At 42.6% G+C, this 25,335-nt stretch overlaps 4 protein-coding genes across 16 annotated transcripts in view; 2 read left to right on the forward strand and 2 right to left on the reverse strand.

Annotated features, from left to right (window-relative positions):
• Window positions 1–536: 536 nt before the first annotated feature.
• nkiras1 (NFKB inhibitor interacting Ras-like 1) lies at window positions 537–3,478 on the reverse strand. 2 transcript variants are annotated; one of them, XM_076112816.1, is made up of 4 exons: window positions 3,371–3,478; window positions 2,987–3,087; window positions 2,523–2,764; window positions 537–2,179 (listed from the first exon to the last, which is right to left on the reverse strand). In XM_076112816.1, the coding sequence occupies exons 2-4, from the start codon at window positions 3,078–3,080 to the stop codon at window positions 1,937–1,939; spliced, it is 579 nt and encodes a 192-aa protein (XP_075968931.1). In that variant the 5' UTR covers window positions 3,081–3,087; window positions 3,371–3,478; the 3' UTR covers window positions 537–1,936. The 2 variants fall into 2 exon arrangements, with proteins under 2 accessions (XP_075968931.1, XP_075968932.1); XM_076112817.1 differs by having other exon boundaries at window positions 2,008–2,179; window positions 2,507–2,764; window positions 2,987–3,478.
• Window positions 3,479–3,748: 270 nt separating this feature from the next.
• rpl15 (ribosomal protein L15) lies at window positions 3,749–7,018 on the forward strand. The gene is made up of 4 exons (XM_076112815.1): window positions 3,749–3,833; window positions 4,773–4,954; window positions 5,050–5,186; window positions 6,668–7,018. The coding sequence occupies exons 2-4, from the start codon at window positions 4,783–4,785 to the stop codon at window positions 6,971–6,973; spliced, it is 615 nt and encodes a 204-aa protein (XP_075968930.1). The 5' UTR covers window positions 3,749–3,833; window positions 4,773–4,782; the 3' UTR covers window positions 6,974–7,018.
• A 2,570-nt stretch (window positions 7,019–9,588) lies between these two features.
• On the forward strand, window positions 9,589–17,234 carry nr1d2b (nuclear receptor subfamily 1, group D, member 2b). The gene is made up of 8 exons (XM_076112802.1): window positions 9,589–10,072; window positions 12,191–12,427; window positions 12,575–12,663; window positions 13,159–13,303; window positions 13,702–14,411; window positions 14,619–14,804; window positions 14,911–15,121; window positions 15,643–17,234. Exons 1-8 carry the CDS (start codon window positions 10,054–10,056, stop codon window positions 15,837–15,839), a joined length of 1,794 nt encoding a protein of 597 aa, XP_075968917.1. The 5' UTR covers window positions 9,589–10,053; the 3' UTR covers window positions 15,840–17,234.
• Window positions 17,235–18,044: 810 nt separating this feature from the next.
• Window positions 18,045–25,335, reverse strand: part of thrb (thyroid hormone receptor beta) — a 77,669-nt gene continuing 70,378 nt past the window's right edge. For all 12 annotated transcript variants that reach the window (XM_076112809.1, XM_076112803.1, XM_076112810.1 and 9 more), the window contains one exon: window positions 18,045–24,200. In XM_076112809.1, coding sequence (XP_075968924.1) covers window positions 23,959–24,200 — 242 coding nt within the window. In that variant the 3' untranslated portion in view covers window positions 18,045–23,958. The remainder of the gene's footprint in view (window positions 24,201–25,335) is intronic.

Below are 25,335 nucleotides of genomic sequence, written 5' to 3' on the forward strand. Positions count from 1 at the left end.
GGGGGGGGGGGGGGCGTGGCTCCCAGCAGGAGGAGGGAGGCGGGGGAGACAGAGGGGAGGGTGGATTTTTATCTCGGAATTGAAGTCTTAACTCCTGACATTTTGTTGTTTGTTGTATTTTTTTTTTTGAAGTTCTCTCCGGCCCAACTATAATCAAATCTGGCAATTATGCATCGAGTGTTTTTCTCTTTTTGAATCTTTAGCTTGTGCTTTGAAGAACGTTAATCCTAAACTGCTAGATGAAGTGTGTCACAGCATGAGTCCCGGTCAGTGTACATTCTCACATGTATTAGGTTGCAGTTGGTGTTTGCTTGCCCCTCCAAATTTCTGCTCTTTGAAAATGTTTTCCACACGTAGACATGTTTAGATATGGATGGATATTGGTTGTGATTTGTGTTCTGTACTGATAAAAAGCTGTTCTGTTTCTCCCTTTAAGAATTAAACATGACCAACTGAAGCGTCTGACTTGTGTTCATTTGTAAAAAAGACATTTTTGTGTTCTTCAGGAAAAAATGCCACCAAAAGATTTCAGGAGATGAAATATGAAGAGGCTACGTTTTTATTCAGTGCATCTTAGGACGAGAGTTACAGAGCAGAGAATATTTTTTGAGTTTGCATGACTACAGTCCCACGAACTCTGTTCTACTAGCAGCACATTCAATGTTATTACTTTGAGACATTAAGGACACAGGAAACAGCGCAGGACATCCTTCACATTGTTCAACCGTTTTTCAGAAGTCAAGGAATGTGGCTCATTAAAGTGACAAAAATAAATTAGTTATAAAATAAATATTTCCTCTCAACAAGACATTTCTACAGTTAAGACTCACACTAGCAGCCCGATTGGATTATACAGGCTCGACACAGGAGTGCAACAGACGCCAGACAGACATTAACTTTCACATCACGAGTAAAGGCAGCACCATGGATATTATTGCTGCCAGGCCATACTGGATATATGAGAGAGACTGGACGAAGGCTAGCTGAAGACCAGGACTCAGGCTGCACTCGCATCAGATGGGACATAAAGCGAGAGATACGACTCCCGTCTGAACATCCCGTCAGGCAGAGAGGGATGATTACACCAATGACTCTTTCAATGTAATACATTTACTGAAGATAGACTGAGCAAATCTAAATTCATCCTTTAAGTTCGAATGTTAAACACATTTCAGTTGAAAAGGAGAGTGAACATAAAGTGTTATTCCAGAATCACATTTTAAAAATAAATCCACATGATCTGTGTCAAATCTTTGGTACTGAACTGCTAAGTTTTTGAGATGTTTTTTTTGGATCTTAAATTATAGAAACTGACTAACATTGCACAGAAGACAACATGTACCATTGGATTCTTAAACTCGTTGGGAAATGTGCTCATTTGCTTTCTTTCTATAAGAGAAATGAGAAGATCAGATATCAAGATCATGTCAGTGTTTTAAGTGCTGGAGTCAGAATGTGGTTAGCATAGCTAGCTTTCATAAAGACAAAGAAACAGAATGATTAAGTGCAAAGACAGGATGGTATTAAAGCCTGACAACTTCACTGAAGCCGCAGACAGTCACTGCACCCGGGTGGTTTTGCCAGGAAATAGTCACACCCCGTTACTCCCTCTCATTTTGATTTCTCATCGACGTGAGGTTGCCAGGTTTGGTCCCATCATGCCTGAGCAGAGAACAACACCAATCCTCAATATGTTTGACATCAATCTTCTCATACAATTCTCAGGGGGGGAAAAAGCAAATAAGCATATTTCCCAAAATGTTTAACATAACCCCTTAAATGATGTTGAAGTTGTGTATAACTGGAAGAATGTGTGTTACAAAGAAGCAACCAAAGTCATTGCTGAACTAAAGGCCTGTCCTGCTCGTTATTCCCACATGAGGTGAATGCAGCCCACTAAAAAGGAGCAGGGAGGAGGGGGGGTGTCTTCAGAGGTTCAGATGTCATTGGACGGGGTGCCTTTGCTTTTGCGTCCGGGCAGAGGGAAGGCCGACTTGCTCTGAGGCTGCGTGAGGCGGCTGGTCAGCTGCGTGAAGGGCTCGATGAGGGAGTTGCGTTCAGTGACGCTCACCTCCCACAGCTTCACCTTCTCGCCTCGCGCCCACTGCTGCGCCGCCTCCTGGTCCACCTGACGACGCTCCCGCAGGTCCGTCTTATTCCCCAGAACGATGACCGTCACCTAGAGAACAGAGACACCAAACCTCGATTAAGTTTTTTAAAGATTTAAGAATGTACATGATGCACTTTACTGTATGGAGAGAACATGACACAGTGATTAACTTATTATTTAGACTTAATATGAGCTGTTTCATCAACAGGTCATTTCTTATTAGATTTCTATGTGTCATGTTAGGGGCTGATATTTCAAATAATTTAAATAATTCTACATTGCGTGGGTGTTTGCCAATATAAAAGGCAGCAATACATTTTGGGTACGGAGCAGAGTACGACAATCTCTGCACAGGGGAGAAGACTGCACGTATTATGAATGGCGGTTAAAACATACTTTGAACCAGCCACACCTCTTTTTTATCTCTGGACTTGTCTATTTCCTTCTTCAGAACGTCCACCTTCTTGAAAGACTCCGAGCTGTCGACGCTGTAGACGAGCACGAAGCCGTCCGCCACCGAGTAGTAGTGTTTGGGGAGGTCCTGCCCGTCGTGGAGGCCTTTGGTGTCATAAAGCCTCAGCTGTTCCTTCACACCGCGGTCGGTTTCCACTGAGGCCACGTACACATCCTCCTGGGTCTCACTGGATTCGGAACCTGGGAAAATACAGACAACGCGGCAGATTTTCAGCAAACCTGGGATGATAAACTTCAATCAGTTTCCAGTGCAAGGAAAATCATTAGAAATGTTCAATGAGTCCTCGAGGAAATTGTTGTCACGGTCATATTGAACCCTTATGAATCCACATTTGACCTGTATGTATGAATAGTGCAGCTGTGTTACTTTCTCATGACTAATGTTCCAGGTAAAATACTCACCTACAGAGTGGTTTCCGTACAGCAGCTGTTCCAGTATGGCAGTTTTTCCAACTGCTGCCTGGCCACACACCACAACTTTACAGCCTTTTCCCATTTCGAGCCTACAAGGTACAAACTCAAAACATCACATTGTTCATAGTACCGTATGGCATGTATTAGATATGCTATACTAACATGAACACCAACAAGGGCAGCTCAAAACAACTCTGATTCCATTATCGTTGGTTAGCTATGACAGCGTTCTGTTGTTCAGCCTAGCTAGCTAACAGGCTAGCAGGACCAACTGATTCTGCGCCATGATAATGTTACATAAACACACACCAGCAACAATCCCGTTGTGAACCACTCTGTTAATTATTGGTACAAACGGCTAGCGTTCCTTACTTGAATCAGGAGGATAACTTGCTGTCTATCAAGTCTTTAACCGTAGCATCACAACCAGTGCGTCCATTCTGCTCTGCAAAGCACTGAGACTTGTTTTCGTTACTGCGCATGCGCGACGGTGATCGATACCAACAATAATTATGAAATAATAAAATAGAAATAATAATAATAAACGCTTGAAGACGTTTTTGTGTTTATTACACAATACATCATTTCTGACAATGTTTACATGCATGTCTTTGCATTATGTTGCAAATTACTTTTTAATTGAAAGCTAAATATCGAAAATGTTGGTTCTCAAAATGATCACAAAAGTATATTTCAAAAGTGCAGGAAAAAAAAAAAACTAAATAAAAATGAAGAATACATTTCCCATGAGCACAGCGGCAGAGATGCGTCACCGTCGTTTTCATAAGGCATGCTGGGTACTTTGCCTCTCTCTTTCCGGCTGGTACGCCATCATGTAAGCGAATATTTCTATGCTTTTTGCTAAACTTAATCCATTAAAATCATCATGAATATACGTTCATCTGTTTATTTTTCGTATGACATTGTTTAGTGACTTAATAACCATACTATACGCCTTGAGTATTTTTTTACCAACATTGTTAAAAACACTGATTATGACCCGGTTTCAATGGTGCTGAGATGCAGTCGGATCTTGTAGCCATCGACTCCACCGGCCGCATTAGGAAGCTAATGTGGTGTTAGCTCGCTGTCTTGTTGTTTGTGTTAAGTTACCAAAGTCTTTGCGGTTTAACCCTTTTTTGAAAACGGCATATTGAATTCATCATTACGGGGTTAACGTTAATGATAACAACAATCCGGTGTAGCGGGACTAGGAAGTTACGCGGCCAACGTTAGCATGCTAACGCTAGCTTCATTTCTAGCCAGCTTTTTAACCAGCATGGGCATCTGTGCTACTGTAACTTATACATTTCTACTGTACGCTTCAACGTGATAAACATCTGGCTCGCCGTACCATACGTTTGTTTGAATTGAAGCCGTATTAAGAGGTTACTGAGGCTACTTGTTTGGAAGCAATATTAAAAATGCTTTAAGCTCTATAAGTGTTCAGAGTCTCAGGGGGTCTTGAACCATGTGCTATTATGACTTTAGAGTCGCAGGTTTCAAATTGACTGATCCAAAAGACACACTTTTTATATTTGAGCAAGGCAGCAGCTAGTCAAAGTGTTGTCCTGCAGGCTCATAACTGAAAACCTCTCCAATTTGATTTTGGGGAGTGTTGCTCACCTTTACAGTATCCCCTTATAGATTACACAGCAGATGCTGTTTGCATGTTATCTATTATAAATCCTGTATTTCTTATTTGCATCATGTTGGACATCAACAAGTTATGAATTGATAAATGTTTAATATTGTTGTTTTTTTGTTTGTTTAGATAAGTAAACATGGGAGCATATAGGTATATGCAGGAGTTATGGCGCAAGAAGCAGTCCGATGTGATGCGCTTCCTGCTCCGCGTCCGCTGCTGGCAGTATCGTCAGCTGTCCAACCTCCACCGTGCTCCTCGGCCCACCAGACCCGACAAGGCCCGTAGACTGGGCTACAAGGCCAAGCAGGGTGAGTGCTGAGCCCCAAGTTAGTTTTTTCTGCACACATGGTCTGTCACCATCTCTGCCCGCCTCACTAATCACGTCTTTGTTTCATTCAAACAGGTTACGTAGTGTATCGCGTCCGTGTGCGCCGTGGAGGCCGCAAACGCCCCGTGCCCAAGGGTGCTACCTACGGCAAGCCCGTCCACCATGGTGTCAACCAGATCAAGTTTGCCCGCAGCTTGCAGTCCACCGCTGAGGTTCGTTTATCTTTATTAATCGTGACTTTAAGGTCAGAAGAAACATTTTTGCTGGTTTTGACGACACTTCAGAAGAGCATATGTTCAGTGTGTACTGGATCTCATATGGATACGTGTTGCCCATTTTCATTGCAAATACTAAAACAATGACTATCAGGGAATCGGAAAATGCGGAGGGTAGCATCTCTTTATAATCTGCACAAGTCGGCTCTTGTTTTCCATGATATGTTTCTTATAATTTTCTTGGACATCATAGTCGATTTCTATTGATGCTGATTACAACAGACTCTAATGGTGGCTGGTTCACAGCAGTTAAAAGGTGTTTAAGTGGTCTGGAAACTTGAGCACCACCCAACAGTAAAGTCCATTTTACTGTCCACATGTATATAACCAGTCTGCTTAAAACACTTACTCACATATTTTTCCTACACACTGGTTGGCTCATGTTGAAGTATCTGCTCCTCTGATGGTCAGAACTGTTTTGTTTAGTGCAGACCATACACCTGCTTGGTTTTGTATACGACAGGAAGTGTAGCATACATATTTGGATATAATTGGAATATTTTGAATAATCTCAATGCGTAACTAAAGCCTCACCTCCACAAATATTGGTGATTACCAAGAGTTGAGAATTGCACTCTTATTAGATTTAGTAATAAGTTGCTGATACCTAAACTGAGCTTTAATTTATTTCAGGCCACTGGCTGATCTACTCACAACTTGCATAAAGAGCTAATAATTAAACTACAGTTCATGCTCAAAGGAATAGTAATAAAGGGTTTCTCGGTGATTGGTTACATTTAGGTGCTTCAGTGTCGTGGTGTTGTGCTATCTGGCTCACTGAAAGGAATTACTGGGACACTTGATAAGAAATGAAGTGGTGTTTCCTTTTGAAGAGTCAAAATACTTACCGGGAAAACGGGGCACCGTCTCATATGTACGTTGTTGGTTAACACTGCCGTGTATCTAATGCACAGCAATAACCCTACAGTACGTTTAACTTTAGGTAAATGGAATACTGAAAGTAGCTCACATCAGCTTAGTTCACACAAGCAGTGCCACAAACGTGTCAATACAAAAAGCTGTTTCATATTTGTCTGAATGAAAGTTAAAGCTGCTGGTGTAAGATGAATGCATCCACACTGTGGCATGTTCACTGAATATTAAGTTAGAGTTAACGGTAACTCCTACTTATGGTAAATATGTCATTTGTCATCATTGGTTTGTATAGTTTCCTTTTTATGCGGCGTGATCCCGGACCAGGTCGGGTGGTAAATATGAGGATGTTGTCGCCACTCAACCGGTGGCACCTTTTTTTTTTTAATAGGATTTCTGAGTGTTGAAGATCACATTTCTTGCAGCCACTGGGAGCCGCCAAAGCACAAAGTTGCTTTTGCAGCTTTACAATGGCGTCCTATCACCGTGTGTTAGATTGTGTCGGAACCTTTCACTCAGTATATCTCTATTTTTTTATTTCCCAGGAGCGTGCTGGGCGTCACTGCGGAGGCCTGCGAGTGCTGAGCTCCTACTGGGTGGGTGAGGACTCCACCTACAAGTTCTTTGAGGTGGTTCTGATCGACACCTTCCACAAGGCCATCAGACGCAACCCAGACACCCAATGGATCACAAAGGCTGTGCACAAGCACAGAGAGATGCGTGGCCTGACATCTGCAGGAAAGAAGAGCCGCGGCCTGGGCAAGGGCCACAAGTTCCACCTGACCATCGGAGGCTCCCGCCGTGCAGCCTGGAAGAGGCGCAACACCCTGCAGCTGCACCGCTATCGCTAGAGCTCGCCTGTACATTTAAACAAATAAACCTTTTTATGGTGACAATCCTGTCTGCTGTCTGCTTCATTCAGCTGTTAGAATGTTAAACAGAACTTGCTCTTTGACCGCTCATGGCATCATTGTGAATACAGTTAAGAGAATTCATCTTTACTTCTATAACCTTTGGTAATGGATTATGTACCGATGGATGTTTTACGGCTCCACTTGCACATCTCTATAGGTGATTTCACTTAACCCTCAATACGCCATATGCACAACACCTCACAAGTGTGGCACTTTTAAAAATGTTAGTGAAAAGTAAAACTAGGACCTCAAACTCTAGAAGGTGAAGTGTCTCTGCTGCCTGTGATCTGCCACATTGAGCTACTTCCAACCAACTAGAGAGCAATATTCCTCACATGAAATCTTCATGTGTTCACTTTGAAGAGATCTCTTTTATTTCTCGGCATTTGGCTGAAAGAAAAGTTGATAATTTAATTCCTTTTGCGCTGACTGACATGTCGTCTCCAGGTTTAATTCAGGTCCAATCTGGACCCTTTTGTTCTTCTTGTAACTGACCTATAGACGGATACCATTATGGTTTATGATGAAGTGTAACGCAACACGAGTGATGCAGCCGTTTCTCTTCCAACTGCTCTTGATCTGTGTGGCCCTTGTGAAATTCAGCTTCACGAATATTTCCATTGTAAAGCAAAAGCTCTAAAAACTTGCTGGCAGCTTTGCTTTTATTAATATTTCATAGTGCATATATTCTAGCAGGTTGTATAATTAAATGAACATAAAACAACCAGGGGCGTGCCAGAGAGAGAGAGAGCACGGTGATCACAACAGAGTGCTGCTATCCAGACCAACAGGATACTTGGTACAAACGTACAAAATACTGCAACCTGGTTGAACCCCTGCTATGCAATACATTATTCCTGTTCCTCAAGTTGTGCCTGTATTAAACATTTAAGTCATGACTATTGGTTTGATCCTCGACTGGGACGTGCCACGTGTCGTAGTGTCCCTGAGCAAGACACTGAACCCCCGGCTCCCCGGGCGCCTGTCATTGGCAGCCCACTGCTCCCTATATACAGGGATGGGTCAAATGCAGAGGTCAAATTTCGTGTATATGTATATGACAATAAAAAGGGTTTCTATTGCCTGTTCACTGCTTGATTGACACGATTCTTTTTATTGGAGCCTAAGGTCAAACAAGGCGTAGCCTCATTTTTTTTAACCAGTTCTGTTCACACTCATGTAACACACATTCACACTTGGAAGTTACACAATAAAACCACAGTCCCCGCCTAGATTTGTGTTGCTTCATCACGTCTACTAAAAGTTGCACTTATGCATGTTTTTTATTTTATACATCGGGCTCTTAGAGTCTGTGCAGCACTTCACATTTTGTGCCAGCAGGTCAGGATTAGCAGGAAATCTGCAGGATTCTGCCGCTAAAGAGTAAGATCCTGCTGTTCGTCAACAAAATGTCAATGATTAAGGAATTTCTTAATTGTGTGTGCTCCTACTATTTGTAGTTGCTGTGTATTTAAGTCCTTTCAGTGTCCTACAGGAGGATGGGACTCCCAGTGACCCCACTTGGACGTGTAAGCACACATCTTACATTGTTATGTGAACTGAATTAATTACCTGGGTCACACTGACAAAATATCCTGACCCCTTAGCTAAAATAGTGTCTGCCTGACCTACTGAGAGGAAGGGTCAGCTGACGCTACATCTTTGTGTGGAGCTCCGGCGAGGAGGGAAGCTTTTCCATGTCATGTTAACCCAGTGAGTATTTAGTGTGTGTGTGTGTGTGGGGAGGGGGCCTGATCCACTAGTGTGTGGTGTGCATCTTATTTACACAGTACCCACCCACTGCCAAATGCTGTTCCTGCGCCAAGTCATCTCACGTGGCACGCACGGTTGACACATTTATCGCTGCAGTGCTCGGATGGAGGATGTTAATGCTTTACTTTAGGGGCAGTTAAAGGGAACAATTGTTGTCCATTAGGTTTTTAAAGGGATGCATTGTTTTGCTGAGTCAGGCTTTAATGGAGGGTTTAATGATCATTTATGGGGCTCCACGTGATGCTTCAAAGCCTTCCAAGGATGCAATTCAAATATCAAGTATTTTAAAGCGGCACTGCTGAATATTTTTGTTATTACAAAAGGATCAAATTACTTTGTTTATTGTGAAAGATATTGCTGCAGTTCCCCTCAGCTTTATAAAGCATTTTAGCCTCTTTTAGCCCTTTTTGTTTTCCAGCCCAAACCTCCGCTGTCATCAAATTTTAATAATTATTTTTATTTGCAGGGGGGAAAAAAGTTTTTGCATTATAAAAAAAAGGTATTTTACCAGTAATTATATGAAGCAAATGAGACAAAACTTTTACTTGTGATTAGAAACATCTGTCAAATATTTCATCAGCTATTCTTTTGTTTACCTTTGGCCTCCTTTAATAAAAAGTACACATTTGGATACATATATAATAGTTCGGCTATTTATCTTCTTTTTTGTCTACTTGCCAACTTGTCTTTGTTCACTGTGGCTGCTGAAAGTGTGTCAGTGGGTTACATTGACACCATTGCGGGGCTGTAAGGAGGGAGGAGCCGATGAACTAGGTCACATGGTTGCACACTCGACTCGAAACAGTCGCTGCAACAAACCCAGTCTTTCACACCGCTGAGTTCCGCCTGCATCGCAGCGTTTCTCCTGAACCATCGCTGAATGGAAAACTGTGTATTTCTAGATACACCTCGATTGCACTGAAAACAGACGAGCAGCGTATCTCTCGCTCTCTCTCTTTTTGGTAGAATAAAGAGACTTCCGGTGTCGAGGACAAAAAAAACTGCCTTTTTTTAGCCTCATTGAAACCGGTCTTTGAAAACTTACTGCTTCGGTTTTTTATGCGAGATTTATTTGGGGGTTGCAATCGTATCGCTTAGTCCTCGATCGTGTTTCAGGTGTTGTTAACTCTAAATGTTGTAGCTTCACAGCGACTTTTCAGTTGCTGAACACAAAAACAGAAACACGGCTTCAGCACTGAGGTAGCATCGGAGGAGGAAAGCCCCCCCAAAAAACCTCAGAGGATATGGAGTCCACCAAAGCCGGTAAGTGTGCTTTACACCTCCATTTAATCGATGCTTAAAGCTTTAATTGTGCTAATTACTGCCATTTATCTTCTGTGAAAGTGGCATAATGTGTTATATTTTGAACATCCAGCCGAGGCTCTTTAATATGTTAAAGGTTGTGCTGGTGTGTTAATATTAAACTGGGTTAGGGGTGCCAGCGGGCTGTTGTTATTACCCGAGTACACACACACAGGGGCTTCAGCAGCACTGCAGTCGTCTCCTCTCACATGGACCCATCCGTCTAGCCATGTGCACCTGTGTTTACGCTCCACGTGCGTCGCCGCTCATTGGCCGAGCGGGCGCCGTGACGGGGTCGTTGTATAATTCCACCCGTCAAGATGGCGTGAGGTCTCGCCGCGGATACACGTGAGCCGTCTTCCGAGGCGGCTCACGGTGACCCAGTTTTCCCGGGGAAAATATGTACTTAGTCCACGCGGGGGCGTGTTGAGAAGAACAAAAAGCGTCAATGTTTATGGTGCATTCAGGGCCCATGGGATATACTTTCTTTTTGTATATTATATCGTGTTATAAAGGAGCGTTTGGCTAAAGAATATGTCTAGAAATGACATCCAACTTAGTTTTCATGTGGTAACGTCTTATGGTTGTTAACACTGTTTATTCAGTGAATTTAAGAGTCATAATGTAAATAGTTATTGTTACATTCCGCGTACTAACCTAATTTCTCTAAAGTACTAAACCTGCATGTTTCTCATTGACGTGTACGTGTTGAAAGGTTAACATTTCCCACGGGACCTGAATGCAACATTTTTTTCTTCAGTTTTACAGTTTTGTCAGATTTGGATACAATAAATCAAACCAAAACGATACATTTTGGCGAGTTAATCCTCAATATAAAATTGACAATTTGTAATTTTGCGGTGTAGTACTACGTAATTATATACTTAGCAGGGTTAATAACATGTTACATTTTGAGGAATTGAGCCTTTTGAAATATGCTGTGATGTGATTCATGGTGTCTTGACAAACGGCTTTATTCTGAATAACAGGTCTGGAAGTTAAGCTTTCCTGTTTTGTCTGGCTTAGCACCGGAAGGTTATTCAAAATGCTCCATATTATCTAACACACAGACTCATGATCAAATACATCCGTCTCGCTTTCTGCAAAAATAATATGTGGCACAGTCACAAAAAAATCCCAGTCCACTTTTGTGCAAGTACTGAATTAATTTATGTTCAATTCATGTGACTTGGCACCAGACCATTTGTGATGAATCAGTGTGTGTGCGTGCGAGTGGCTGCAGGGAGGTGCCAGACTACCTATCACACACCCTGTTGCAGCTGACATTATGTAATGGCTGTTACCTAATCACTGAGAATGGCAGAGGGAAGAAATCAGGTCTGCTCGGCTCCTACTGGCTGAGGACTCTGTTGTCGTGTTATGATCTGGCCCTCGTAATGTTAAGCTGGTTGATTCCACAGCAAAACTGCCCCGGAGCTGGTGATGGTTCCAGTCACTGTTCATTTAATTTGAGGGAAAGGAAACTGCAGGGAGTTGGCTTGAGCAGACAATAACAATAAATCAAAGGATTAACAACGCCTTTGATAGATTGGTGCTAAAACCAGTCCAAAAAAAAAGACATTTTGATTTTGTTGCTTCTTATTACATAGTAGAAAATAAAGAAAGCGGAATCAAACAAATTATATTCTTCTTCTTACATGAAAGAAAAAATGTTTAAATGTTAATCAAACAGGAAGAATAAGCGTGTTTGTTGGGGACTATTTTCTGCAGAAGATTACTTCATATTAGTTTGTTTTATTGAGTGTTTGGGGCATCAAGGCGGCGTTTCTCGGATTGAGACAAAGTAAAGTACACTTTATAGTTAATGAAGTAACCTCGTGCTCCAGAGGAATAAGGAGTCAGGCTTTAATGCACACACTGTACTTGTTAGTCGATACATTTGTTGCTGGTTTGGGTCCGCACATAATATAGATTTAGTATCACTGGCCTCGTGTTTTAAGGGGGGAAAATAAAGTTAAATTGGTGCATTTAAAAAAAGCAATCACAATATGACATGCATGTCTTGATATGTTGCTGCAGTCTCTGTCCTCATGGCTCATTCTCTCTGTTGGTCACCAGGAGGCGTAATAGCCTACATCAGCTCGGCCAGCTCTGGCCCCGAGTCGTGCCACAGCGACTCCTCCAACGGCAGCTACCAGTCGTCCTCGCCGCCCCGCGGCTCCTCGGCCAACCGCCACCCGCCGAGTCAGCAGGCTGACCCCGCACTCGCACTCGCACTCGCACGGGCCGGCCAAAACCTTCCAGGGACCCAGAAAGGCGGACGCTCCACCTCCACTGCAAAATGTGGCATCACAAGTAAGACGGCCACCCACAATATGTGTTTAGGATTTTATTTATTGCATTGCACTTGTAAAATATTATTTGAGGCGCTAATGCATGCAAAATCACTAGTTTTTTCCTCTTTCAGATTAACTATTAAGAAAATGTTTTCGTATTAATCAGAAATCAACGGCCTGGTGCTGCTGTGTAAGGTTTGCGGCGACGTGGCCTCTGGTTTCCACTACGGCGTCCATGCCTGCGAGGGCTGCAAGGTGAGGGCGGTTCCCTCCAACAATCCCGACACACACACACGCGCATGCACACACACGCATGCACACACACACGCACAAGTTGCTGTGACTTTGGGCTGCATCTGAAGTGGGTCACTGCAGCAGGCGTAGCCATCTGCGCAGCTCCAACCAGAGACTCAGTGAAACTAGTTCACTCTCCCCATATTAATATCAGCTGCCCCTCATCCATCACGTTGCTGTGTGGCCTAGTTAACCGTGGGGAGCGGTGTACAGTGACAAACACACCGCAGTACACCTTGGAGGAGGAGCACACACACATTTCAGACTGATGCGTTGGTTAGCCGACATTATACAGATTTAATGAAATTCTTAACTGCGAGGAATGCAAATAATATGAGTGTTATTGGACACGTGCGTGCTCACATTGTCCTATGTCAATCTAATCTTGACACGTCCACGGTTTCTCTCTGTGACTTGTGTCATCACAATGTGCTGTTTGTGTTTGTGAACACACAGGGCTTCTTCAGGAGGAGCATCCAGCAGAACATCCAGTACAAGAAGTGCCTTAAGAACGAGAGCTGCCCCATCATGCGGATCAACCGCAACCGCTGCCAGCAGTGCCGCTTCAAGAAATGCATGCTGGTTGGGATGTCCAGAGACTGTGAGTATCCGTGGAAATGACTGTCTGACTCATTTTTCAATTCAGTTCAATTCAATGTGGAGAAGAAAACAATAATGTACAGTAGTACAGCTCATTGTTCAGCCTTTCAAGAACAGGATCACGCACATGCCGTCCTTGTGTGTCATTTAAATTAACCTACTTTGTACCGTTGATCATTTTCTCAGTAAAATCAACATTTTCATAACAATTATCAAACTCTGTCAGTGTATTTAAAGGGGTACTTAAACAAGTTGCACTGCCATAAATGAAGGGAATTGTATATAATTAATCATTAGAATATTTTGACTCATTACGCTCTGACTAGTAGAAACTGTAACTGTAGAACAGTAAAACGTAAAGGTGAGTCCTCCTGAAATGATTCTCTCCTCACCGCTCAGCTGTGCGCTTCGGCCGAATCCCCAAGCGTGAGAAACAGCGCATGCTGCTGGAGATGCAGAGTGCCATGAACAACATGATGAACAACAGTCAGCTGCACAGCCAGCTGCACAGCAGCCGGACGCTACCTATCATCAAACCTCTGCCGGCCAGTGCCACAGAACCTACCTCAGAGGACGCCAGCCCCGCCCCCTCCACCTCTTCCTCCGCCACACCATGCTCCAGCCAATCAGAGTCCGGCTCCGACCCTGAACCCACCGTGGCGGCCATGGACACCAGCTCGGCCTCGCCCGGCGCCTCAGACAGCGGGGAGGAGGAGGTGATCGGCTCAGTGACCAGGGCCCACCAGATGACCTTCATGTACAACCAGGAGCAGAGCGGCCTGGCAGCGGAGGCCCCGCCTCCTTCTGGCCCCCCGAAGAGCGGCTCAGCCAAAAACGCCACTAACCTCTGTACAGAGGAGCGTCCGGACACCTGGAACCACCGCAACAACGTGGTCACGGTGGCAGAACAGGACCCTGCCTCCAGCCTGGGCCCCCAGGGTCAGGAGGGCAACACCACCAACCACTGCCCCTTCAGGCTGTCCAGGAGTGCCGCCACCAGCCACTGTCCGGCCTACACACATGGATCTTTCGGCGCTCCGTCCTCAGAGGGCCACGCCAACGTGGCCTACAGCAGGCCCCTGTGGAGAGGAGGCAACAGAATGCATCTGGTAAGATACAAGGAGGCGAGAAGGGTTCAGGACTCTATTCGGTGTGCTTTGATTAAGGACTAAAAGTGTAGTACAATACCATTTACAAGTCTATGGGAAGAAATAATATATTTTAATACCTGTGAATCACATAGTCAGCCCAGTGATCTGAGAAATTGTTGGAAATCAGGGTGCAGCCTCCTAAAATGACCATGAATCTGCCCTCAGGTTTGTCCGATGAACACCTCTCCGTATGTGGACCCTCAGAAGTCTGGCCACGAGGTGTGGGAGGAGTTCTCCCACAGCTTCACCCCCGCCGTCAAGGAGGTGGTGGAGTTTGCCAAGAAGATCCCAGGCTTCAGAGACCTGTGCCAGCACGACCAGGTCAGCCTGCTGAAGGCGGGCACCTTCGAGGTAAGCCACGTGCCACGGATAGTTTAGTGTTCGTAAAAAGGCTGACGTTGTTGTGGTGTCAGAACAGTTGCACCGAGACCGACAGAGCTGTGTTTGTGTGCTGCAGGTGTTGGTGGTTCGCTTTGCTTCTCTCTTCGACGTGAAGGACCGCACCGTCACCTTTCTGGGTGGGATGAAATACAGCGTGGACACTCTGAGGGCCATGGGGGCCGGGGACCTCCTCAACTCCATGTTTGACTTCAGTGAGAAGCTTATCAACCTGGGCCTCAGTGAAGAGGAGATGAGCCTCTTCACCGCCGTGGTTCTGGTCTCTGCAGGTGGGTTTGATGAAGAATTCTGAAATTGCATTTAGAACCAGCATGGTACACAAATAATTTGCATAAATGGAGCTGGAGATGGAGCCAGCAGCCAACCAGCTAGCTTAGCTTAGCTCAGCATATTGACTGGAAACAGGTAGCCTGGCTCTGACCAAGGGTAACAAAATCTGTCTACCAACACCTCTAGAACTCTCTAATTAACAGTGTTTGGACACATTTTATAACATTTGGACAGAGCCGGGCTAGCTGTTTCTCCCTGCTTCCAGTCTTGATGCTAAGCTAAGCTAATTGACTGATTGCTGTAGATTCATAATTATTGGCCCAGTATAAGAGACGGGGAGAAGTCGATCTCCTTATCCTACTCGGAATACGCGAATTTCCCAAAATGTATTTTTTAAGTGAATAAACATGACAAATTACGATATCATTGTAACCCAAACTGTGTGTTTTTTCTTGTGATCTTTAATCCCTTTTCCAAAATATATGCCATCTCACAGCACATCACTGTCCGTTCTCCCCAGATCGCTCGGGCATCGAGAATGTGAACTCGGTGGAGGCGCTGCAGGAGACGCTGATCCGTGCTCTGCGAAGCCTCATCGCCAAGAACCACTCCAACGAGTCGGCCGTCTTCACCAAGCTGCTGCTCAAGCTGCCCGACCTGCGCTCGCTCAACAACATGCACTCTGAGGAGCTGCTGGCCTTCAAGGTTCATTCCTGAAGTTTCCTCTTAGTACTTGACGCCCTGACACGAACTGTTACGGCCTGTGACCGGACCTGGGGGGGGGGGGGGGCACATGGACCCCCCAGCTCCGCCTCACCTCCACGGTTCTCTTCGTTCGGGCTACAAATAGAGCTAAAAGTCTAAGCTGACATTTAAAGGGGGAAGAAGACCATAACATGTTATTGTACTGTAGGGCTGTAAATTCCTGTGTGATGGTAATGCATACATACAGACACACTGATTGATGTGTATGTTGCTTGTTTGTGTGTGTAGCATTCTGTATGTTTGCAACTGTGCAAACATTAGAAGCACTTTTCTGTATAGGGTAGACTGGTATTTGTTGCATTCATAGTGCAATATGTGACTGCTTTTTGAGTTTAGCTGTATAGTGATGAGTCAAGATTCTTGTGTATACTTTCAGTGGCAAACATTAATTTGAATAGGCGCTGTGGTCATGTGATGAGGGGGGAAGCTGTACAGCGAACGACAACGCAGACACTGAAAGACTGAAGTTAGAATTCTCTTTAATAAAAAAAAAAAAAAAAAAAAAAAAAAAGGGCAGGCGACAATGAGAGGAATGTAAAGCTGCTAAAAGTCCCAGAGAAATCAGGATGTTATTTTAATCTGAATGAATTAGGGGAGCAAAAGAAGGCGTTGTCTTGCAGTTGATGATATGCTGTGTTTTTGTTAGTTGCGGCCATTTTTCTAAATTAGTTTATTTGATTGAGACAAATCAAATGTATCGGTGTCCCTCTATTGCTTGCTGATTTTGAAATTGAGACGCACTGAACCGATGGAGATACATTTTCCCGTCTCTTCTAATTTTATTTAATTTTTTTTTTTGAAGAAAATAATTGTAAGAAGTGTCTCTGAGATCCTGCTGTCTGCTGTCCTGTGTGTCCCAAGTGGTGACTTTCCTACCTGCCAAGCAGTCGAGTCACACGAGATGCTGCTGTAGGACGCTGGGCGCAAGAGAAAACATCGTCACCAGCAGCTCCAACGTGCTTGAATACACTTTTCTGTTTTACAAAACTGTACAGGCTTAAGCTGAGTGTAGTTAAACTGAATGGGTAGTACTATTCCACATAAAACATGATTGTAATGTCACTGATTGTAATTTAAAAGAAATAAGCTGAGTCGAGGTGACGGCTGAGTTGCTGATGTTCAGGTGTTTTGCGATGCCATCTTTTTGTTCCCTGTTGATGAGTTCAGGATGTCGGGCCTTTTAATATCCAGAGCTTCTGTCATTGTGTTAACATTGCTGACATGTGGCTCTGTTCTCCTCTGTGAAAGGATTGCAGTATGCATAGATTTCTATTTAAATATACATACTATCATACATACATAGCTGTATAGATGAATATATCTATAAAAATAAATTTTATAAATGCAGTGTATGTTGTGAAGTGGTTATTGAATGTGTCTTGTTGTCATTAGGTTAAGCAGAATCAATTCATTATGTTTGAATTAAATATAGTTTAGTCTTAACATCTTGTTAAACAAGTTTCTGTCTCTTTAGCCCCGACAGATCCACCAGTAGCTCCACCTTTACAAATGCCGTCCTGTGGCCAAGCGCTGTTTTAACCAATAGAACTTCATTTTCAATGTTTTTACCAAATGTGGCAAAGTGTAAAATAATTAATCCAAATGGGACTTTAGAAAGCTGTTAACAAGCCTGCAAAATGTCTAACGCTTTCCCATTAATGATTCTTAATACTAAAACATAAAGCAGACTATCTAGTATGCGGCCTATACTTGTCTCATTAACTGGGAGGTGTCCTGTTTCTTGGACTCCATTCAAAACTAATTCATCAGAACCATGCCAATTACCACGATCTGCTATTTTCTCACCACTTCTCACCGCACGCTGCAAAAAAATTTGATTTAAATTTCATCATTCAAGTCATAGTATAGCTTATCGTCAAAATCTCACAACAAAAGTCATGGTATAGCATGTCGTAAAAATCTAAGTAAGACGAGTTAGCTCACATGAATGTAAACATGCACAGCATTTAAAAATATATATATAAAAGAAGAAAAAAAATGGTTTCAAAAAAATAATTTAGAACAAATTAAAAAAACAACTACTGTGCTGGGATTAGAAGCCATGGGAAAATAACAAATTAAAGTCACAAGCCAGTAAAGAAAGAGGGAAGATCATTGACTCAATTGCAACAACAACAAAAAAAGCACAACACCAAATTCTCTCAAAACCATCTTTATTCTCAAGAGCTAATTCACATTAATTGCATCGTCATCCTCCACGCTCATGACAAGGCACTATCCAGAGCTGGACAGTCGCTTACCGGACAACGTTTCCGGTAAATGCCGAGTGCAAGACAGCAAATTTGTGACAGAAATATTTTCTCCTCTTCTGTTTTGCTGTCACACACACTCACTCCTACACACACACACACACTCACTCCTACACACAACTTATCTCACTCCCTTTCTCTCCTTGACGGTTTTCCAGTACGTGTTGAACAGATGAGTTGAAGAAGAAGACACTCAAACACATAAGGAGAGAAATCTGTGTTGACGGTGGATTGCTTTTTTTTTTTTTTTGAGGATGGTTACACTTTGACCAAGAAGTTGACCTTACATGTGTTCAGCTTTTCTGCTTTGTACCGACAGTGAACTCCAGCTAAAGTATTTTATTTTTTAAATAGTAGAACTAATGTTGCACTAAGTCATGCGTTTATGATTCATAACGTCTTGCTAATAAGTCTTCTGCAGAGATGTGGAAATGGGTTTGAGAGCAAGATACTGTATTTTTTGTTTTCAACGCTATGCAAAACAATACTATGTTCATATTATGCCAGCAACATCTGTAAAAAAAATCTGCAGTTTGAAAATATACATCCTTTTTCATTTGTACTGTAAAATAGTACAAATTTTTCTATGGTGCAACTCTTGTTATTGGTTTGTAACTGAGTAACCTTAAGAGTAACAACTCGTGGGAGAGAAAACGGTCAAAAAACGGGAAACATCATCGGCAGCATCGACTACGTTTACATGCACCAACAGCTCTGTGCATATGACAATTCAAGTAATTATGGTTATGTGTGTGACATGTAAAACATATTCATACGGCTATTACCTCAAATTCATACATAACCTACAAAAAACACAAACAATTGTTTCAAAAACTAAGTTGGGGTTGTAATACTTAATTTGTATTTTGATGGGATTTGGTAAAAAAAAAAAAAAAAAAACTTTTATTATGGGGGTTTATGCTGCACTAATCAATTTTATATGAATGAGGAGTCAAATGAATGTAATGTGAAGGGGTTGCTCGCAGTGACGAACCCACATCATGAATCATCACAAGCTCTTCAGCTCTACGGAGCACTTCAGGATCTTTCAGGTCATTATTTTGATTTTATGGCAAACAATGTTATTTTGATTCTGCCTCAATTGTGATTTACCGTTTACATGTCGGCCATGTCATCTTTATGAGACCCTAATTTGTCAAACAAGTGTGATTTTCGTGAGTTGTGAAGTACTGCCACCATGTAGCCAACTAAAACTGGCAAATGCGTTGAGGTTACTGTGAATACATTTGGTTAACGTTGAGGTAAGGTTTTAGTTGCTTACTGCTAAAAAATAACCCAAACTGGTTGAGCGAACATTTAATTCCATAAAAAAAAAAACTTCAAATGAAATTAGTCAAATGAATAACGTGGCCTTCAAGATTTAACTGAAGTGTCATGACTAAAGAACCCTGCTGTAAGTTCTGGCTTATTACCCTGTTTAGACTGGACATTTGAATTTTGAAATCTTTGATTTTCTACAGAATGCGATCGATCTCATCTCTGTCAAGAATTTTGAAGTAGGACTTGTGACTCACCTGAAAGTGCTTTGACTATGAGGAACTTGGGGCTGGCTGCACAGGCAGACTTTGAAAATGATAAAACAAAAATTCACATTTTAGACTGATGTCAATGTCTTCAGTATCTTATAAATGTATTCGAAATTTCTTAATTTCATGCTCACTGCCATAAAACGGAAGGGGAGAGTTCTTGGTCCCACTAGTCCTTTTCTCCATACTGGCCCTGTATCGATAGCTTGTCATTGTTCAGTTCACTGAAGGAAACTGCAAAAGATATTCCACAAACCTTGATTTGCAATCGCTAAAGAAAAGCTATGGAAAAGAGTGCTGGAAACATGTCAGAAATTATGAGAAATTATACCCGTTGGTGGGATGGGGGACAAACAGCGGATATATCGTAAACTCATTGGACTTTAAACTTGACTAACAAGTCAACAATGACGCCAACTGAATGCTTAATGCTGCTCCGTTTCTGCAGGATGTGCAAATATCCAAATGTTTGCGAACACATGAGCCATTACAAACTGTGTCAAGGTTGTGCGTCTGTAAGCTGGCTGTGGTGTTCTGCCCCTTAGTGGCAAAAAAGTAGATTAATGCAGCATTAAAATGAATCCATTTTTTATTTTGTGCAAGTTGTTGAACTCTCATTGTGGCCCTTTACCTTTGCGGGAACCCAGACATATTTCCAGAAACTTTAGGAACTTGCATTACAACCATAGGAACATAGTTCCAGTTAGTTTGTTCCTTCTCCTGAGGTAGTATGTATTGAAGGTCCAGTAGCTATCAGGGTGGAGTTGGTACGGATGCCGCTGGTCAAACACAAGCCTCCAAACTACCACAGCACATATACCGCTTTCATTCCGATCGAAAGCAAGCAAGCAATAGTTGTTGCTGGCATAGCATTGCGCTTAGAATGGGAATTTCTTTAAATGTTGTTCATGTTTAAAGTCATGCAGCCGAATTCCTGAGACTAGTCTTAACGTCTAAACATAAAAAAAAAAAAAAAAGAGGTAAGAGAGACCAGGTTAACAATGCATTTCTCTAACAGTCATGTCACAGAATATTAGAAAAGACAAGCCGACAGCGTTGTCATCTCATTGCATTAAGACATTAAGTCTTGAACAAAGTTGTCACTTTATGTATTTTAGATCTGATTTGCAAATGTAATTTGCTGGTCTTATCCTCACAGTTCTTCAGATGCAACGGAAACGCAAACACAAATGCACCAAAGTGACATTTAGGTCCTCATTTAGTTCCCAGTTCCTGGGAGCATTTGGTTGAAAAAGGGCCATTCGACAACCCACGAAGAGAATTACGACTGACCTAACTCTATACATCAGTCTAATATATGCGCGTTTGTGCAACCAGCCCCAGGTTGTGATAACTGACCAGATTTATTTCACGTTTTGTTCATCTTGTCACTGCTTGTGCCAACTGTCATTCATACGTTATTGTAGTTCAATTCATCAATCAAGCAGAAACAAAACTGAGTAACTAATGGGACATCATTTTGATAATTGCTGTATTTTTTCTACCAGGACTACTCTGTTACTTAGTTAATCAATGGCACCAGGCGGGCTCAGTCACAGGGTTTCAATGGCTCCTGCCAACTACCCAACATGCAGATGACCTATGAGGACTATGGACAACAGTGGTGCATGTAAACGTGGCCAATGTTACTTTTCCAAATGGCCCTGGCTCAGCACAGCCCGGACATGACAACCCGGGCTGCCTGAGCCGGGGTGCCTATACTCGCCCGCCCCCCCCCCCCCCCATCCTTTCTCTCCCTCTGATTGTCTGTGCATTTATTTTGAGACTGTACAGTTTCTGAGGTGTGTCTGTGTGTGTGTGTGTGTGTGTGTGTGTGTGTGTGTGTGTGTGTGTGTGTGTGTGTGTGTGTGTGAGGTCCAGGTCATTCAAACACTGCAGCAAGTCTATTGCTTTGATAAAAAGGCATCACTTCATAGAAAAGAGGGGAAAAAAACAAAACAAAAAAAAACACAAGCTGCTTTGAGGAGTAGTGTGAAGCTTGATGAAGTGAGATATACAGAGCAAATGTTTGTCACATTGCGAACGACAATACCGTAGAGAGGCTTTTAGAACAACAACAAAAAAAAAGAACATACCGGCTACAATAAAAGAGAGGAAAGAGCGCTACGTTTTCACAATCTCACCACTTTTGTCAGTGTACCTTGCTGATGAAGAATCATACTGTTTTTTGGGGGCAGCCAGCGTTTACTTGGCCTCCAGATCCCACTGGTTGGTCACAGTGGTGGTGTCTGACCCATGTGTTATGCACATACATACATACATGTGCACAGTAAACTGTATCTATGCATGTTAGTGTACAGTATCTGCATGCCATCATAAGAGGTTGGTATGCTGTTATACATATGTTCATTCTTGCATGTAAATAACAAGACAGTTCAATCAGCATTCTCCCCAACTCACCATAGCACCATGACGTCACTGTTGTAACATACAGTGCCCCATTTTATTCATTGTATGTGGGACTAGTGAGGCAACATGGCCGAGATAAAACACAAAAAACTCATACCGGTTGTATTGTAGAAGCTGCAAACGTGGACTAAAACACGAGTCAGAGGGACGACTCTGTGTGAGCGGCATGCACTAACTAGCATAACCAGCAGCGATTCAATATCATTTACTTTATTTTGGCACAGCGCGTGGCATTGTTACACAAAAACGAGTACTTATACGATTGTCCTTTCTTGACATCAGTGCCTTTATGTGCTTTAGTTAGTCCTGACCAGTCTCTGGCAATGATGAACAGGCTCATTTTAATGCTCCTGCTGCGTTCCTTTCAATGTCGGAAGTCTGAATCACCAGCGGGTAGGCTAGAACTTACAACGGCTGTGTGTTTCTCTGGCCGTTTGAAAAAAAAATAAAGGCAAAACACATTTACTAAAGCAAGATTTTCTTCGGCCCAGGTACAGTTTGTTATTCTTTTTTAACGCAGCTACGACAGAGTATTAGGGCCATGGATCAATACTTCCGCCGTTCCGCTTATACAATTGCATTTGTTCAGGATGCAACTAACTATTATTTTTGATTATCGATGAATGCACCAATTCTTCTCCTTTAATAATCTTTTCGTTAATTAATCATCGTCTTGCAAAATATCCCCAAAAAAATGGGAAAATGCCCGACACAAAGGGTTAAGATGATGGCATGAAATTGCTTATTTTGTCCAACCAATCCTCCAAAAATGTCATACATTTCCAAAATAAATGGAAGAAATTGGACCTTTTTTTCATTTCATGAATTTGTTTTTCTTCTTTTACATGGCGAATGTGTTGTAGTGCATCAGCTAAAGTCGTCTATGACATTTAGCAATGTTTGCTAGTCTTCACAATTCAAACTTCCATGTTTAGCTACCTACAGAAAAGGGCAGGATTATGCTCATACTTTACTGAACTGGTGGGTTTCGAGGATTACAAACAGTATTGTTGTGTAGTGTTAGAAGTGTATGCTGCCACTTAGATGTGACATCAAATAATGTTCTCTCAGAAAAGGTATTGTAGCAAGATCTTACCCAGGTTTCTTTATCGACGCTCTGCCTAGAGTTGCTGTTCTGTTGCAAATTCAGATTTTTCCGACATTTCTGGAACGCCGCATTCCCACTTAACGTCGTGATGTGTGGCCACTTGGAGACTTACAAAGGCCTGTGAGCTGCTGTCCATTAGAGTGAGTGTTGCTGTTAATGGGTCAGGTCACAGTTCAGACACTCACCATGTGGATGACCGACTATATGACAGTTAATATACTAACAAATAGGGTCCAATAAAGTCGAGTAGGTGGGAGAACGGCTGACGGGTCTCTAACAATTACTTATTTTCTGAGCCATTTTGAGTATTTCAACATAAAGGAAGGAAAATACAACATTTTCATGGTTTCTAATGAATGAGCAAGTGTTGATAAAATCACCATTATGCCAACTGTACAATCATCAAAAAAATATATAATAAAATCCGAGGTGAGAGGTTATATCCACAACAATAACAACAACAAAACAAACCAAAATAAAAAAACAAAATGCTATTCACATGTACCCGCACTGTAAGGAATGGTTCCATCCAAAACTACACCAGAGAGCTACTCCTAAACTATGGAATGAAGTGACACTCAGTAGTGCTAATAGAAAGTTCATTGTGACGGGCCTCCGGCTGGTTCCTCCCGAGACCACCAGGGTGCCCAGGTGCTGACGTATGCACGCACATACATACATACACACACACACACACACATACTAAAATCCATTGGTCAGTCCTCGAAGACCTCCAGGAAGAGAGGAGGGAATAGCTCGGTGGGACACTCCACTTTCATGTGAAGGAATCGGCTGGCATGGCAGGCGCCGATCATCCGCAGGTCCGTCACCTTCATTAGCAGCTTGGGCCAGAAATGCGCCACTTTGTGTTTGCGGTAGTTGATGTAATGTTCAAAGGCCAGCAGGAACTCTTCCTGGCAGCGTTCTATTCGCTCCACGCTACTCAGGCCCGACCGATCTGATGACAAAGAGACGTTGACGTTATCAGTCGGTGTGCTGCAGGATTTTAAAGCAGAGAGTATATGTGAGAATAATCTCTGCGGAGATCTCTGAGCACACGTGGGTCAGAGTTGAACCGAGAGGTAAGTCTGTAAACTATAATGAATGCTTACAACATACAGTTTGAGTAATAATTGTACTCTTTGTTTCCTCTATCAAATGAATTGGACTATCGTGGAATTGTTTACAACCTGTCTGATTATCTGAAGACGTGTCTTTCCAGGGTTAAAGAATAATTGTGGCAACTTGGATCTTATTTGTCTTAGGTAAGACCACTATTGCAATCAGTGATAATAACATGGTACTAAGTTAATTGGTTGGCTGAGAATGCAGCTACATTGCTCATCATGGTTAGTCAAACGGGGCAAGGAACACAAGCAGCCAGGTTCACGCAGGATGGAAAAACAAACAATAAAACCCCCCCCCCCCCAAACATATTTGAAAGACAAAATTAAGGTTAATAGTAAATCAATCGCCCAAAAAGTCTGTTGTGAACATCCATCGCTGTTTACAGACTGCCTTTAACACTTCCTGTTTCATGCACCATACTTACCACAGATGTGCACGCGCAGTTTTCCTGTGCAATTATATACGTCTCAGGTGCACTCACTTTCAGTTCGACCGCCAACCAAAGTGGTTTAGACAATCTGTTGGTTTGTTTACAGCATGTCTGTTCGTCTGACTTTGCTGTTACTAGGTCACTGTTTTCCCAAACATCAGCAATTGTGGCAGTGAGTACAGTTATAACTGAGAGAAATTATGGCCACAGCTAAAAAAAAACCCCAAAGAATCCCAAATTCTAATAAACCATAATTACCTTGAAAAGCTCGGATTCTTTGCAGAATTTCTCACCCGGTTTCATTCATATGAATGTAATCAATGATTGCAATTCTCTGATTCTTTCACAGCAGCAAAATAAATCCACAATGTGCTTTTGTGTCAACTCTGGTAAACTTTGATGCACAAAAGTCTTTAGTATGTGGACCCTTACAGCTGTTGCATCCATTTATTCAGTTATTCTGCAGCGGAATACAAATTCACAAAATGTGTGACATGATTTACTTAGTTACGATACAGAGTCAAGTAGATATTGA

This window comes from Anarhichas minor, unplaced genomic scaffold (assembly GCF_050575085.1).
Source record: "Anarhichas minor isolate MPS153535 unplaced genomic scaffold, ASM5057508v1 ptg000051l, whole genome shotgun sequence".
Taxonomy (NCBI): Eukaryota; Metazoa; Chordata; class Actinopteri; order Perciformes; family Anarhichadidae; genus Anarhichas; species Anarhichas minor.